Genomic DNA, 15,425 nt, shown 5'->3' with positions numbered 1-15,425 from the left:
CATCAACCGGTGCTACTAGTACGCGACTCTTTCGAGTCGTCATCCTCATCATCCTCTGCATTTCCAGTAGAGTCAAGACTTGACTTCCGGTTTTCCCGGAGCAGAGCGGCAGCTTCGCCGACCTCCATCTTGTGGAGCCTCTCCTTCTGGTTCGAGTTGATGAGCTGGTCGCCGGACACGACTTCAAATTCGTCCTCCTCATCGTCATCGTCATCACTATCGCCGGCGGTACTAGGCGGTGCTTTGGCCGATGCTGCAGACGTGGTCTGCGACAGGTTGCTGTACCCTCTTGGCTGTAAAAACGAACTGGGGTCGATTGGCTTGATGGTGGGATCGAAAGAAGCAGGCAGTCCAAGGGCCTTCGCCACCTGATGCGCCTCCTCGTCCGGTGTATGCCTGATTTCGACCTCGTACATGCTGCTGCGCTCGCTATCGGCCTCGTGCTTGCCTCCCGTTGCCGACAGCATCTTGATGTATGTCTGTCGCTCAGAGTCGTTTTGTCTCTTATTTTTCTTCTTCTCTCGTTTCTCGGTCGGGCGAACGACGACGACGGGAACCGGGGAGTACTGCAGACAGTACTTGGAGAAGGAGTTTCGGGTGTTGACGAGGCCTTGAAGACCTCCGAGTGATCGACCACGAGTACCTACGATGAGCATAGCAGGTTGGTAGATTTGGATCTGTAATTCATATTCGTCAGCTTGGTGCTCTCCGTATAGCTTGCCAGGAGATTGCAGCGTGGCCACTCACCAGCTTCTGGAAGGTCGAGTGCAGTTTTCCGCAGGCGTACTCCAAAACAACACTGATGGCTCGGTTTGCGCCGTTGCGCTTGAGGATCGACTCCATGACATTATTGGCCTCCTTTTGGTATGCATCGTTATCGGTGCGCACTTCCTTTTCAATGACGCGCACGCACACGATCTCGTCGCCATCATCGACAAGCTCGTCGAGCAGCCATTGCAACGCATAGTCGGAATAGGAGTGCTCGTCGACGCCGACCATGAATGTGCGCGACCTCCTCTGGGCCTGGTACCCCTTATGTCTGACATTCAACGTCAGCGACGGCGTGTTGTTCTTAGTGGCCTCGCCCAGCGGCAAATTGTCGAATGCGACATGTGTCTGGAACCTGTCCGGCGTGGGGGTTTGAGTTAGCGTTGCCATTAAGAAACGATGTCAGCGGGAAGCAGAGCCCGCAAGGAGTTATGCGACGTAGTTTTTGTTTGAGAAAGACGCGATAGAAAAGCTGTGGAGAGTGAAGATGGACACGGCGACTGGCCAAGATTGGAGAAGAAAAATCGACAAGCGCTTTGGGTGTTGCGTTTGGTGGTGAGACAGAGACCTGGAGGCAGCCGATACCAAAAGCAGGGAAATTGGGTGGATGAATTGCGACACAGCACTGACAGCGTCCATTCCCTCCAGCTTAGGTACGGCTCATTCCGGGCCAAGCGTGGCTGTGGATGAGCGACTTTGGCGCCTCCTCGGCCTCCTTTGTGAAGGGTAAACGAAGAGGCACAGGCGCAATCAGCGGGGTAGTGGGGTCAGTGATGAACAGCCCCGGCGAATTGCAGCGCCTCCTCTTCAAGCAGTGTCGTGTGATTGTGTGGGAAATTGCAACGTTCTGCTGGCCACTGCATTCGGATGGAGGGGAATAAATCGTGCGGCGGTGGCAGAGAGGCTTCAACACCGTGGACAACGACGCCTTCCTCCTCCGCCTGTTGGACAGTTTTTGTTGTTTGTTGTTTGTGCAGTGGGCGTAATCCCAGGCAGTTCGTCCTAGCAACAACATTGGCAACTCGGTTGATGCTTGTTTCGCATGACGAAGGGGTCCTTTCCCGCAAAGACGCCGTCATGACTAAGGTTAGACTTGGGATGCGGCGGCGGCAGTGTCGTCGAACCCCGCCATTCCCGGCCCAGCTCTACGACCGTCAGACACTGGAGTCAGCACCCGCATCCCGCATCACCCGTCCCCCGTCTTTGGCAGCTTTCAATGGGCAGCCAGGTGACAGTCGCATTCTCCCCGCATCAAGCATGCTGCCCAACTGCTGCTTTGGGAAGTCATAAGAGGTGGGTACGTGTGAGTGACGGCCGCACCGTACAAGTCCAAACCATCCTTCATGTACTGTTGTTTGCGCCAGCCTGGACAAGTCGGCATGCAGATATGCCGCGGAAACGTCGGCTGTAACTGGATCCAGGGGGGTCTTCATTCGTTCCATGTTGCCAATGGACTGGAAGAGCTGCTGCACTGCGTGAGGCATATAGATATCACGGTAGGTAAGGCAGCATAAGCATATGAGCTAGACTGGCTCTCAAGCCACACTGCAGCTTGTGCATCCGACTTTGCCGGCGACATTGCCCATCTTCGCTCGACCTTACAAAAGGTTCGGCTGCCCCAACTCGGAGCCTCAACGTTCAACGTCTCTGGTGGAGTGTGCATTTCAAACTAGAGACAGCGAGGAAATTGTTGCGCTTACCTGTCATGAGCAGGAGACGACGCTCTAATGCGCTCCTTGTCTGTTGTTCTCTTGGCTCCTTGCGGCAGCGATAGGTTCCGAACCGGTGCAAACGTCAGCGATCCTATCGACGACCCCCTATGCCTTCCGGCGAACGACTCGGTCCTGGACGATTCGGCAGAGAAGCTTCCTTTTGCGCTCTCCAAAGACGGACTTGCAAAGCTCGAGAGTGTCGTAGCACGGCTTAGTGCTCCAGCATCTCCACCCTTGGCATCCTCCTCTTTCTTCTGCGACTCGAGGGAGAAGTAATCCGCCTTGGACTTGTCTTTGGGCTGCAACGGGGTCTTGGGCGAAATGTCCGCCGAGTCGGGGCTCTGGACGGGGAGCGTCGTACGGGGGCTAGGACCCGACATCGTGTGTCGTCGGGAAGGGTTCTGAGTCTGCGGTGGCGGTGAAGGTTTTGGCAAAGATATCTTGCGCGGCGGCGGGGGCAGCGGTGGCGAGGGTGTGTCTTTTGTGGTTTTCTTGCTCTTCTTTTTGGAGCTTTGGGGCAGCAGGAACACGCTACGCCAGTTGTCTGTTGGCCGCATCGGTAGGCTTCACGACAGCTGTGGAAACCCGGTCAGCATGAGGGACTGAGGGAGCAATTCGCGGCCAGCAGATGTTGGTTGCAAAGTCGCACTTCGGCTGGACCCCTAAAAGAGTGGATCGCAGTCGCGAAACGAGACGTCTTCCGTGGACCGACCAGCTGAAAGAAAGAAATAGCCCCAACGGTGTGGATTTACGCGCGGAGATGGCTGATGGTGGACTGACTACACGGTCTAAAGTAGGAAAGGGGCGTCTGTCGACTGGCTTGCGAATCGAACAGAGACGGTCAGAGCGTTTCTGGCCGTTGTGTGCTCCTGGCAGATACGATAGCTCGGACGGGTGCGACGGTACAGATACAGGCAGAGGGCGATAGTCGTGGTTGTTGGCACGGGTCGATGCTGATTCAGGTGAAGTCTGATGTGGTATTGGCTTTTACTTTTGCTTTGCCATGTGCGGGAAACCTTCTGTATAATAAGGCTGGTCGACCAAAAGGTAAATTTCGAAGGAGGAGGATCCGAAAAAAAAGATTGGGCAAAGAGGAGAAAAAAGTCCGGTGTTGGTGATTCGGCAAAGCTGAACAGGGCTGGGTATCGTGGACGCGCGTGGGTTTGGCTGCGGAGTGTCTTCTTTTATGGAAGCGGTTCGGCGTATGTAAGAGGCGGTTATGCCAAGGCTGGCGGGGCCTCACAAGGCGCAGATTTGCCTGGAGATGGTGTTGTTGTCGATACAGGAGAGGGACTTCTAACGAGACGGGGTGTGGCGTTGCGGTAGCGCGTCTCCTAGGTCCGAAGGGTCAGGAAATATGGTTTGGGTTCTGCTGCTGCTGCTGTGACTTTGGGTAGCAGACCAGACCAGACCAGACCAGGCCGACAAGATGAGGTGAGCAGGTGATCGTTGACCGGGATGGCAGCTGTCGAGTCGACGGTGCGCCGCGCAGAGATGAGCTTGGCTAAACGAGATGGAGCCACCTTGGAAGTACCCAAGCGGGAAGAATGCAGCGGAAAGGTACGCAACAGTCGGGACCCGAGTTCGTGGTAGACATGCGCCGGAGAAGGAGTCCAGTATCTTGGCTGCGGGGAGCAGCGGCGCGGACGGCGTGGAATGGGGAGAGGATAAGACAACTGGGAAGAGAAGAAGCTCAAGAATGGTGTTGTAAAGTCTGGGCATGCGTCGGTTACGTTATGATGCGAGAGGAAAAGCAAATAGCCGTCCGTCACAGAGACACCTGGATGGGCGTGAGGTAGGTGGACGTGCAAAAAAAGAATAAGTCGGGTGTCTGTGTAGGGCAAAGAGGTCTTGCATGCGGAGGATCTCTCTCATCTAAGTACAAGGGCATTCTACTTTTTTTTTTCCTGCCCCTTCCTCGTTTGCAAGAGGCGGAGGGAGGGTGCACATCTTGAATGTGACGCACAGCGCCGTGGGCCGTGGAGGGCATCAACCAGCAGCAACGCAGCAGCCGTAGCAGCAAGCAGCAAGGATATGTGAGGGGTGCGCTGCGGTGCCCTGGCCAGACCCAGACAGCCTGGGTCTCGATGCTGAGGTGAAGTCTGCCAGCTGCATGGTGGAGAGGAGGGAAGCTTCCAGGGGAGGGGGAATAGGGAGGGGAGAACACCAACACTGGCAAAGGCAAACAGGACGGTGGTGGTGCTGCTGAAAGGGGAAGGGCGAGGTGAGGGATCCAAGGATGGCGGCGGAAGGGTGGAGGAGGAGGATGGAGGACGGAGCACGAGATGGAGGGGAGGGGCCCGGGAAGCAGGCACTGGGTGTCTTGAGGGAAGGCAGGGGTTTACCTTCCTTCCACCTGCCTTACACTTTAGTGGTAGAGGTAGGATACAGGTGAGGCAAGAGGCTCTTAGGAATGTGTGCAGTAATTAGAAAGAATAACTATTACCTCGGGGCATGGCACCTTCTCTACTTACGACTTTAAAAAGAAATAGCCTTTGGAGGAAAGAGCACTTCAATTTGATTAGGAAGGAAGGGCATGGAAAGTCAAAAGGGAACCTCTACTTTGCCTGCGAGGCAGGTATCGCAGCAAGTACCTGCCGTAGGTGCCTTCCAAGACAGCTGAAGGCAGGTGAGGTGTAGCTAGGGAAGCTAGGGCCACAGCCAGGCACCTGCTGGTCCAGCTGCACCTGCTGCACCTGATCCTGCCCTCCTGGAATGGGGAATGGTACTGGACGACTGGACGGAGGAAGGCCCGATGAACACTCTTTCTGTCTGCTTCAGAAAGACACAGAACCACATCATCGCCTTCTCGTTTCCCACTTTTACCCATCCCAGAGGACCTCTTTCAGTGTTCCAAGGAAACCCCGACCAGTCGCAGCACCCGCTCGACACAAGATCAGCCAGGCACGATAACTCTCCGGCGATCTCATCTCATATCTCATCCCTCACGACCTTCGGACCGCATGCCCTGGCAGCCTACCTAGACAGCTCCCCAGTCCCAGGATCCGGTCGCCAGCCCCAAAATAACCTGAGAACACCACCCAAAACTCGCCAAGACCACCCAAGTACCGAGTCCAATCATCCAGTGCCTCTAACGGCTTTCATTACACATCTGCCTGCCTTTCAAGCTTCTCGGGACCCGTTTCCAAGCACCCGCCACTGCCTCATCCCTGTCATCTCGACGCCGGACTGCTGCACACTTACACCCTCTGTCGAGACGGCCACGGCTCGACCAGGAATGACTCGACTCAACTCCAACCGACGGAATGAACGACTCTTCGGATATTCGTCCATACCTATCCGTACGGATACCTAGGTATTCGCCATCCGCACCCCGGCGCCTGCTGCGCTCTCGAGCCTGCCCGGTGTTTGCTACCACAGTGCTGCCGGCGCCTGCAATGACATGACATGGCATGAGAGCGCTCTTTGGGGGCCGGCGTGCCTCTGTCAGTGGCCCTCCTTGACGTACGCCAACGTGGACGGCACCTAGACTACATACACCTTACAGAGTGTCTGGCGCATCAGACGCCGTAGAACTACGCTTTCAACCAGGCATTTCGGCGAATGCTACACCGTGGCACGCCTCGACTGGGACATACATGATGCCTACGCACACCTTGCCCTCAGTCGCCATCTCCTCTGCGAAACCTCCTCACCATCATACCATATTTCCATATTTCCCGTCTCACAAACCCCCGAAACCCAAAAATCCCACCAACGTGGGCGCCGGCACGCGGCAGCTTGGTGCGCCAAGCGGATTGTCGCAGCCAGCGGGCCCCTCCGAGTTCCTCTAGGTCCTCCGGGGGGCCTCATCGGCAGCAGTTTGCGCCAAACACCAAGCACAGCTACTGCACAAGCACACTCAACATCGCATTGGGCCGACGCATTCCCACGTCTGCCCAGACGGCTCTCCGAGTGCTAAGATTGTCCCCTTTGCGCACTTGCTCGACTCATCACGACCGCGACCCTCCATCTCGTTCTTCTCGTCCACTCGTCAACCTCCAACACGGTCTTGGCAAACCACTCAACCATGTCGGTCCCAGGTTCCCAGCATCCAGGATGGATGAGAAGGTTGTCGTCCACCGCGGTCCTCACAGCAACCTCGAGTCGGTGTGCGCGCCGCCCTAAACCGCTTCTTCTGGCTCACAACTCCAACCTTGCTTCTTTTCATTTTATTCTCGTTAATGAGCCGGCATGCCTCTGATGAGAGCCCCGTCAGCCAACCTCGCGAGCCGGCCCAGCCAATCCACACTTCGTGCCCAACGCCAAGGCCCGAGCCAAGACAACTGTATCTTTTGTGCTGCTTTGGTGCTCCCCTAGCCCTGGGTTTCTTTTCACTTCTGTGACCCGACGACGTGCAGGGCTTGATGGGCTTGGGTGGGCGGCGGCTCGCTTCCTTACCCTCTTCTTCGGCGCGCAAATCTCTTGGCCAGGACCCATCGACGTCGCAGGAAGCCGTCTTGGTCACTGGGGTTCGACTCGAGGGGTTGGCTCCCTGGTGCCCTCCACTGTCGAGACAAGAGCGCAAGCCCGAGAAGGGAAACACGCAAAGCCAAAAGGGACGTGTTTCCAAGATACCAAGCCGGCAACCACAAGCGGTCGGGAAGAGGCAGCCCATGCCAAGCTGGGAGTGAAGATGGTGTCCATCTTCGTTCATTCCTCGCCATCTGGAATATTCCTGTGGTTGCCATGGCCCATGATGCCATTCGCAGCACAATGGTCTGCCCAGAAATCCGTCCCGACTTTCCGGCCTGCACTTCCTTGTCATCGATAACGTCTCACACTTGCTGTGTTACCTCTCACCGACAAGATGCGCAGAGACAATCTGTGCCGCTTTTTCTTGCAGGCTCACCGAAACAAATCGAGCAAGGTCCTCTATCGGCTTGCAATCGACCGACCAGCCAGATGGCTTGCCTGAGCCACGGGTTTGGTCGGGAGCGGTCGTCGCCTGTCATCTATCAACTTTCACCCCGCCGGTGGGAGCTGTCGACTTCATGATTGATGTAATTTCAGACGCCTTTGCGCCGTTTATGCCTCTTGTCGCCGCTGATCGACGGCATATTCTCCAGCCTTGAGAGATAACGGTTTAACAAACCGGCTAATTGTCAGCGTGAAATTGAAATCAGATCGTGGGCTGAGGTGGGCTACTCGCGCGCCACGCTGTCGCATCTTCGGATGGCATTTACGGCGACAATAGATGCGGTGTGAGGTCTATCAAAGCGGCCCTGACGCAGCTTTAACGTTGCTGTGTGGCACACAGTCAGCCATTTCGTTAAGCTCGACCTCTCACCTGCTTCCTTCGTGCGGCTTTCCTATCTGACTTACACCCGACAACCACCCCTCAACAGCGCTTCCTGTCAGCCAAGCGCAGAGATTGTGCACATCTGCAACCTCAATTCTAGATTCCGCGATCGCTTGCGTAAGTTCAAACGTAATCCTGCGCGCTCGCCATCCTGCATGCCGATGCACCTGCAATAGCCGAGCGACAACATCCTCATCCATCGTCGAGTCTCCGCCAACACCCCAGTTGACCCAGAAGACGACGTCAAGCGCGCCCGTGATCTGCGTTTCTGTCGGATTCCCAGATCACACCTCGAGGTAAACTCTTGGCAACTGCAAGAGACAAACGAAACAAGCACACGCACACACGCAGTACAAATCTGACTCGCAGAAACTCGGCCAAGACATAAGAGCAAGAATCTAGGACAGCTAGGCCGAATAACGTGAGACACCGTTCAACATTAAACCGCTAGCCTCACGCAAGTGGCACATGTTCAACCACTCCAGGTAGTGTGCCTTGGGGAATATAGGCCTCCAATTTTTCAGTGCGGATCAGCCCGTCCCTCCCGATCATTTCCCCGGTCTGCCGACGCAGGCGTGAGGACGGACACAATGCCTGAATGGGAAGGCATATTCCCCGCGGGCTCCGCTTCATCGTCGCAAGATAATCGGCCATCGGGAGTGCGGGAGGCGGTTCCATCATCCATGGAGACCGCGGGGTCAAGGGGCCGGCGGTCGTCTGTGGGATCTGGCAAACGCTTCTATCTGAACGGTTAGATCTCAGCCTCCGCCTTGAGATTCCCGGACGAGGGGCCAGGATAGCCCCTCACTCCCGTCACCCTCCTCGCCTCGGGGGACGCTCCAGGCTTTACCCCTCCCGTGGCAACTTCAGCCCGTTCAACCGCCGCAGGTGCCAAGGTTCAACACCACAGCGGCCGGAGGCTTTGGACAATGTCCGCACATTCCCAGAAGCACATGTCCGGACATCAAAAAGTGCATCAAAAAGTACAAACCTCCCCAGGCGCAGGTCTTGGCGTGTTTCTCGCGCCAGGTTTCACATCAGATGCCTTCACGCGGGGAAAGTAGTCTCAAGCACAACGTCGAGGCGACAAAAATAGCTTACGCTCGACGACCTCATGCAAATGCAAAGCCTTCACAGTTCGAGGGGACGAAGGCACACGGCACAGACTCATCTTGACTGAATCTCTTGACTGAATCTCTTGACTTGACTTCTCTACGGAACATTGCCCGCCTGCAGCCAGTGAAACTCTCCGAGTAGGAGCAGCCTCGATCGCCGCGACGAGCTCTACGTGAGTGATCTTGTTCCATTCATCAGGGAGCCCTGGCCCTGGGGCAACCTTTTCTCCGCCTGAGCCTTCCGCACTTTGCTTTCTCTCCCCTGAGGCCTCGAATTGATTCGGAATGGACATCGATCGTACTCTTCAATTCTAATCATTCCCTTTGGTTCACTTCATCCCGCCCAGCCAACCAGGCCCAGTGTTCCAGGAAGCAAAGACGCCTGAACGCCGTAACAATGCGAGCATCCCATCCTCCGGGCCTCCCTCGTTTTACCATCCCATAATTTTGCTTTTCTCCCCTCTCTCCCCTTCGTCTGCCTCGACCACAAGTGTCGTCAGTGACGAGGAGATCAAAAGTTTTCACCTCCCGACGGCGGGTCTGGTAGAAAGATACCCCATAGAGACTCTCTCTGCCCAAACCTGGTCGGCCCCCTTTCTCAACACACAGCTGTCTCTCCCCTGTTTTCCAATATGTGGCCAGCTGCACATCACTCTTGCCTCCTGGTTGTATAGGGCCCTAGTTCTCTGCCATCGCTCAAGCGTACGTGCGGGAGAGGTTGCGGAGGTACCAGTCCACCAGCTTGCGTCCGACCTTGGCCTCGGAGATGTGGATCAGGTCCTGAAATTGCATGTTAGCTTTGCTGCTGTATTTGAAAATCGTGAACGTAGAGGGGTCTACTTACACCCTGCATGGCGTAGTCAAGGTCGCTAACGTTGACGAGGTCGCCATCCAGCAGGCTGCCATCGGTCCAGCGGAGCTGCTTGGTGCGCTGCTTGTTGACGAGGAGCCAGGAGCGGAGCTCGTCGGGCTTGACCTCGAGGAAGCCGGCGAGCTTGTTGAGGTCCATGGTGGTGTAGAGGCGCAGGTAGGACTTGACGGTGGGGCTCCACATGTTGGTCTTGACCTCGTCCATGAAGATGGCGAGGTGGTGCTCGACGGGGTCAATGTTGGACTCCGGGTTGTCAAAGTCGGGGGGCACGGGGGAGATGAACTTGGGGCAGGCGGCGCGGAAGAGCTCCTCGAAGATGGGCAGGGACTCGGGGCCGCCGCGCTGGAGCTTGAGGAGCTGGTCGCCGTACTTCTCGCGCAGGGCGGAGTGGATGGTGTCGTCGAGGCGGGTGGGGTGGAAGGCGACGCAGATGGCGATGAGGGCGTACATCTGGTCGTTCTTCTTGGTGATGGAGTCGTACTGGGCGTTCTTCTGGAAGTTCTTGGTGCGGCTGACGTAGACCAGGATGTGGTTGAACATGCGGATGGCGTCGGCGTAGCGGTGCATCATCATGTAGGAGAAGCCGACGTAGTAGTACGTGGTGAAGTGGGCGGCCATGACGCGGGCGAACATGGCCTTCTTGTTGAGCTCGATGTCGTCGAGCGTCTTGAGGGCGAGGCTGAAGTCGCCGAGCAGGCAGTGGACGCGCAGCAGCCCGATGATGGAGAAGTAGCCGAGCATGCGGTACAGGTTCTTGGTGCCGTACTCGCCGGCGACGGCCATGGGGTCCTCGTTACGGCGCATGGCGGCCAGCTGCTCGGTGATCTGGGAGCGCTGGATGAGCGAGTAGAGGACGTTGAGGACCGAGTAGCAGCCCCAGGTGTTCGGGTTCTCCTTGAGGACCTGCATCTCCTCCTCGTTGGAGGCCTGGCGAGCGATGCGCATGCGGTACGATGAGAAGGAGTTGAACTGGTAGATGAACTCGTCGATGACGTCCCAGGCCCAGTAGTACGAGGGCGGCTCGAGGTCGACGGGGCCCTCGGAGTTGAGGATGAAGTGGAAGAGCGAGCAGTAGCTGTCGTAGCTCTGGAACTTGACCTCGAGGGGCGCGGAGAAGTCGAGGGGCTGGGCGGCGGCGGCGAGACGCGACTGGATGTCGTCCGTCTGCTGGGCCATGGTCAGGCTGCTGACCTGCTCGAGGTCCTCGCCGATGATGCCATCCTCGTACTGGACCTGCTCCTTGTAGTCGTTGACGAGGGCCTCCTCCTCGACGTCGCTGTCGTCGTCCATGGTGCGGACGGGCCGCTCTCCGTTCTGGTAGCCGCTCATTTTTTTGGTGATCGGTGTCGGTTCTATCCTTCTCCGGGTTCGTTACCTGGAAAAGAAAAGAACAGAAAGGAGGGAAGAAAAAAGAGGAGGACGGCAAAATTGCTCGTCGTCTGTCGGCTCGCGGGGTGGTGGTTGAGGACAGGTAGGCGGTGCGGCGGTCGTTCTCGGAGCGATCGCTTGTCTCGTTCGGGGGGAGGAGGGAGGGTAGGAGTGGGGGTGGGCAAAATTTGATGTCCGCTCGCGATAACCTCAGCAAAATGCCCCCTCAATACGCTTGTCTTTGCGGGATGTGTGTGGCCGTTCACTCACGGGAAAAAACGACAAGGTGCCAAAAACCCTAAGCGAATGGTACCGCTTCGGTAGAGCGATGGCGTTCGGATGATGCATAGGCGGGGCGAAGACGCTTAACCGGTGTTTTGGCGGGGTCGGCGGGGTAAATTTCGGGCGGCCATCGCTGAGGTAATTGCAACCAACGGTGACCAGTGCTGTGCTGCTGCTGACGGGAGATCCGCCAGGCCAGAGGCAGGCGAAGAAAAAAAAAAGTTGCATTAGATACATACACTGTACAACATCACTCATCGGCCATCGCAGGGGGGCTGAGTTTGACTTGATACGTTCCAATATCACACACATACCAACTGCCTGACCTGACCTGTAGCAACGATAGAGAAGAGTCATCTTGCCCTGTGCCGTGCAGCCACACGTTCGAGAGCATCAAAAGTGGCGAATCAGCTGTGTCTGCTGTGCTTCTTTGCGGCGGCCTATTAGTCACGGGCCTCGACCAATTAGTCGCTGGATTTCATCATCACTGCCATCCGGACGACCATCCTTGCTCAACACCCAGTCGCAACGACTTTCACCGTGGTGCTTGTACACACGACGTTGGCATATACAAACGGCGCCCGCTTCCTCTTACTTCACTGTCTCGTCTCATTCACTCGGCATTGCTTTCTGTCTATAGATCTTTTTTTGATACCCCACCTTCAACCTCACTCCCATACCCCCCTCACACGTCTCACATAACCACCGCCCAACATGCCCGTAGTTACTCCCGAAAAGCTGGCCAGCCTGCAAAGGCATGCGGCCGACGTCCGTAATGTACGTGAACCCTCCTTGGACGTGGTCTTTCGGAGCCCATTTATGGCTGACCCTAAACACAGATCTGCATCCTGGCACACGTCGACCATGGCAAAACCTCACTCACAGACGCCCTCCTCGCCACGAACGGCATCATCTCACCTAAACTCGCCGGCAAGATCCGCTACCTGGACTCCCGCCCGGATGAGCAGCTCCGCGGCATCACCATGGAGTCCTCCGCCATCTCCCTGTACTTCTCCATGCTCCGCCGCTCGGCCCCGGACGCGGACCCGGAGGCCAAGGAGTACCTCATCAACCTCATCGACTCGCCGGGCCACATCGACTTCAGCAGCGAGGTGTCCACGGCCTCGCGCCTGTGCGACGGCGCCGTCGTGCTCGTCGACGCCGTCGAGGGCGTCTGCAGCCAGACCGTTACCGTGCTGCGGCAGACCTGGACCGAGAAGCTTAAGCCGCTGCTCGTCATCAACAAGATCGACCGCCTCGTCACGGAGCTCAAGATGTCGCCCGGCGAGGCCTACACCCATCTCAGTAAGATCCTCGAGCAGGTCAACGCGGTGCTCGGCAGCTTCTTCCAGGGCGAGCGGATGGAGGAGGACCTGAACTGGAGGGAGCGCATGGACGAGCGTGTGCAGGCGGCGTCTTCATCCAAGGACGCCGGAGCCGAGCAGGTGACCGAGTCGGGCGAGCTGCAGTTCGAGGAGCGGGACGACGAGGATCTCTACTTTGCGCCGGAGAAGAACAACGTCATCTTCAGCAGCGCCATCGACGGCTGGGCGTTCACGGTCCGGCAGTTCGCGGGCCTGTACCAGAAGAAGCTGGGCATCAAGAGGGACGTCATGGAGAAGGTGCTGTGGGGCAGCTTCTACCTCGACCCCAAGACGAAGAAGATTCTGGGCCAGAAGCATCTTAAGGGGAGAAATCTGAAGCCCATGTTCGTCCAGCTAGTCTTGGAGCCCATCTGGACGGTCTACCAGGCAACCGTAGGCGGCGATCACGGCAAGGGGGATCCGGTGCTGTTGGAGAAGATTACAAAGTCGTTGGGGCTCAGCATCCCGCCGCACATCATGCGCGCCAGAGACCCAAGACTTCTCTTGACGACGGTCTTTGCTTCCTGGTTGCCCCTGTCTACCGCCTTGCTCGTCTCCGTCGTCGAGTCGCTGCCCTCGCCACCCGCTGCGCAGGCAGAGAGACTTCCAGAGATGTTGGAGGATGTCCCCGGCGCCGAGGCCATCAACGAGAAGATCAAGTCCGCCATGGTTTCGTTCAAGACTGCCAAGGAGGACCCTGTGGTAGCGTACGTTTCCAAGATGGTCTCCATCCCCGAGTCCGAACTGCCTCAGAACAAGCGCCGCGGCCAGCTCTCCGCCGACGAAGCCCGCGAACTCGCCCGCAAGAAGCGCGCAGAAGCAGCACGCGCCCAGGCTGCGGCTACCAACGCCCAAAACGGCGTCAACGATCTCACGAAAGCACTGGAGGAGGTCAACCTCGACGACTACACCCCGGAGAACGAGGAGAAGGAGGTCGACCCGGAGCATCTCATCGGCTTCGCGCGCATGTACTCCGGCACGCTCACCGTCGGCGACTCCCTCTGGGTCATCCCGCCCAAGTACTCCCCTGCCAACCCGGACGCCGAGCCCAAACCGGTCCAAATCACGGTCACCGCGCTGTACATGCTCATGGGCCGCCAGCTCGAGGCGCTCGAATCCGTCCCCGCTGGCGTCGTCTTCGGTATCGGCGGCCTCGAGGGCCACCTCCTCAAGAACGGCACCCTCTGCAGCACCCTCGACGGCGCCGTCAACCTCGCCGGCGTGGCCACCCTCGGTAAGCCCATCGTCCGCGTCGCCCTCGAGCCCGTCAACCCCGCCGACCTCGACAAGATGATCCACGGCCTGCGCCTGCTCGTCCAGTCCGACCCATGCGCCGAGTACGAGCAGCTCAGCTCCGGCGAGCACGTCATCCTCACTGCCGGCGAGCTGCATCTCGAGCGCTGCCTGACGGACCTCAAGGAGCGCTTCGCCCGCTGCGACATCCAGGCCGGCGCCCCCATCGTGCCCTACCGCGAGACCATCGTCCGTGCCGAGGAGATGCGCCCGCCCGCCAACAAGGACCTCGGCCGCGGCGTCGTCGTCGGCACCACGTCCTCCAAGCAGGTCTCCGTCCGCATCCAGGTCCGGCCCCTCCCCACCGACGTGACAGATTTCCTCCTCAAGAACAGCGACGTCATCAAGCGCATGTACTCGGACCGCAACGCCGCTGCCTCGGATGAGCCCGAAGCCGCCGCCGCAGAGGACAAGATCGAGGCCGACACAGACCTCTCCGCAGCAAAGACAATGTCCCTCGACGAGTTCAAACAGAAGCTCCAAAAGGCCCTCGAGACAGGCCGCCATCGCGAGCCCTTCAAATCCACAATCGACCGTATCGCGGCCTTCGGACCCCGCCGCACCGGCCCCAACCTCCTCATCGACTCCACCAAGGACGGCCTCCTCACCAAGATCTTCTCCTCCACCGCCGCCGCCGGCACCGACGCCAACCCCGACGCTCCCTCAGCCCCGCTCGCAGACGAGGCCCTGCGCCCTTCCCACGTCGCCGACAAGATCCCCTACGCCTTCCAGCTCGCCACCGCCCAGGGGCCCCTCTGCCACGAGCCCGTCCAGGGCATCGCCGTCTTCCTCGAGGACGTGACCATCCACACCACCGACGACGACCCCAGCCCCCTCGCCCGCGACCGCCTCCCCCGCCTCACGGGCGAGATCATCAAGACATTCTCCGCCTCCCTCCGCTCCGGCATGCTCGACTGGTCCCCGCGCCTCATGCTCGCCATGTACTCCGTCGAGATCCAGGCCTCCACCGAGGTCCTCGGCCGCGTCTACGATGTCCTCACCCGCCGCCGCGGCCGCGTCCTCTCCGAGGCCATGAAGGAGGGCACTCCCTTCTTCACCATCCAGTCCGTCCTCCCCGTCGCCGAGTCCTTCGGGTTTGCCGACGAGATGCGCAAGCGCACCAGCGGCGCCGCCCAGCCGCAGCTCATCTTCGCCGGCTACGAGGTCCTCGACGAGGACCCCTTCTGGGTGCCCTTTACCGAGGACGACCTCGAGGACCTCGGCGAGCTGGCCGACAAGGAGAACGTCGCCAAGAGGTACATGGACGGCGTGCGCAGGAAGAAGGGGTTGTTGGTCGAGGGCAGAAACGTGGCGCGTGACGCGGAGAAGCAGAAGACGTTGAAGAGGTAG

General features: G+C 58.4%; 4 protein-coding genes across 4 annotated transcripts; 1 reads left to right on the top strand and 3 right to left on the bottom strand.

Moving 5' to 3' along the window:
• Positions 1-2: 2 nt before the first annotated feature.
• Positions 3-1,158, bottom strand: GCG54_00006410 (Universal stress protein A family protein C25B2.10; the record flags this gene model as incomplete). Its single annotated transcript, XM_045406412.1, has 2 exons — positions 3-677; positions 748-1,158. The coding sequence occupies 2 exons, from the start codon at positions 1,156-1,158 to the stop codon at positions 3-5; spliced, it is 1,086 nt and encodes a 361-aa protein (XP_045267704.1).
• Positions 1,159-2,464: 1,306 nt separating this feature from the next.
• Positions 2,465-2,860, bottom strand: GCG54_00006409 (uncharacterized protein; the record flags this gene model as incomplete). The annotated part of the gene is made up of 1 exon (XM_045406411.1): positions 2,465-2,860. The coding sequence occupies one exon, from the start codon at positions 2,858-2,860 to the stop codon at positions 2,465-2,467; it is 396 nt and encodes a 131-aa protein (XP_045267703.1).
• A 6,733-nt stretch (positions 2,861-9,593) lies between these two features.
• On the bottom strand, positions 9,594-11,097 carry GCG54_00006408 (Eukaryotic translation initiation factor 3 subunit L; the record flags this gene model as incomplete). The annotated part of the gene is made up of 2 exons (XM_045406410.1): positions 9,594-9,677; positions 9,742-11,097. 2 exons carry the CDS (start codon positions 11,095-11,097, stop codon positions 9,594-9,596), a joined length of 1,440 nt encoding a protein of 479 aa, XP_045267702.1.
• Positions 11,098-12,132: 1,035 nt separating this feature from the next.
• On the top strand, positions 12,133-15,425 carry GCG54_00006407 (Ribosome assembly protein 1; the record flags this gene model as incomplete). Its single annotated transcript, XM_045406409.1, has 2 exons — positions 12,133-12,195; positions 12,258-15,425. 2 exons carry the CDS (start codon positions 12,133-12,135, stop codon positions 15,423-15,425), a joined length of 3,231 nt encoding a protein of 1,076 aa, XP_045267701.1.

This window comes from Colletotrichum gloeosporioides, assembly GCF_011800055.1.
Source record: "Colletotrichum gloeosporioides strain Lc1 chromosome Unknown consensus_19, whole genome shotgun sequence".
NCBI classification, from domain to species: Eukaryota; Fungi; Ascomycota; class Sordariomycetes; order Glomerellales; family Glomerellaceae; genus Colletotrichum; species Colletotrichum gloeosporioides.
The sequence above is the reverse complement of the archived record's forward strand: the minus strand, read 5'-3'. Positions and strand labels throughout refer to the sequence as shown.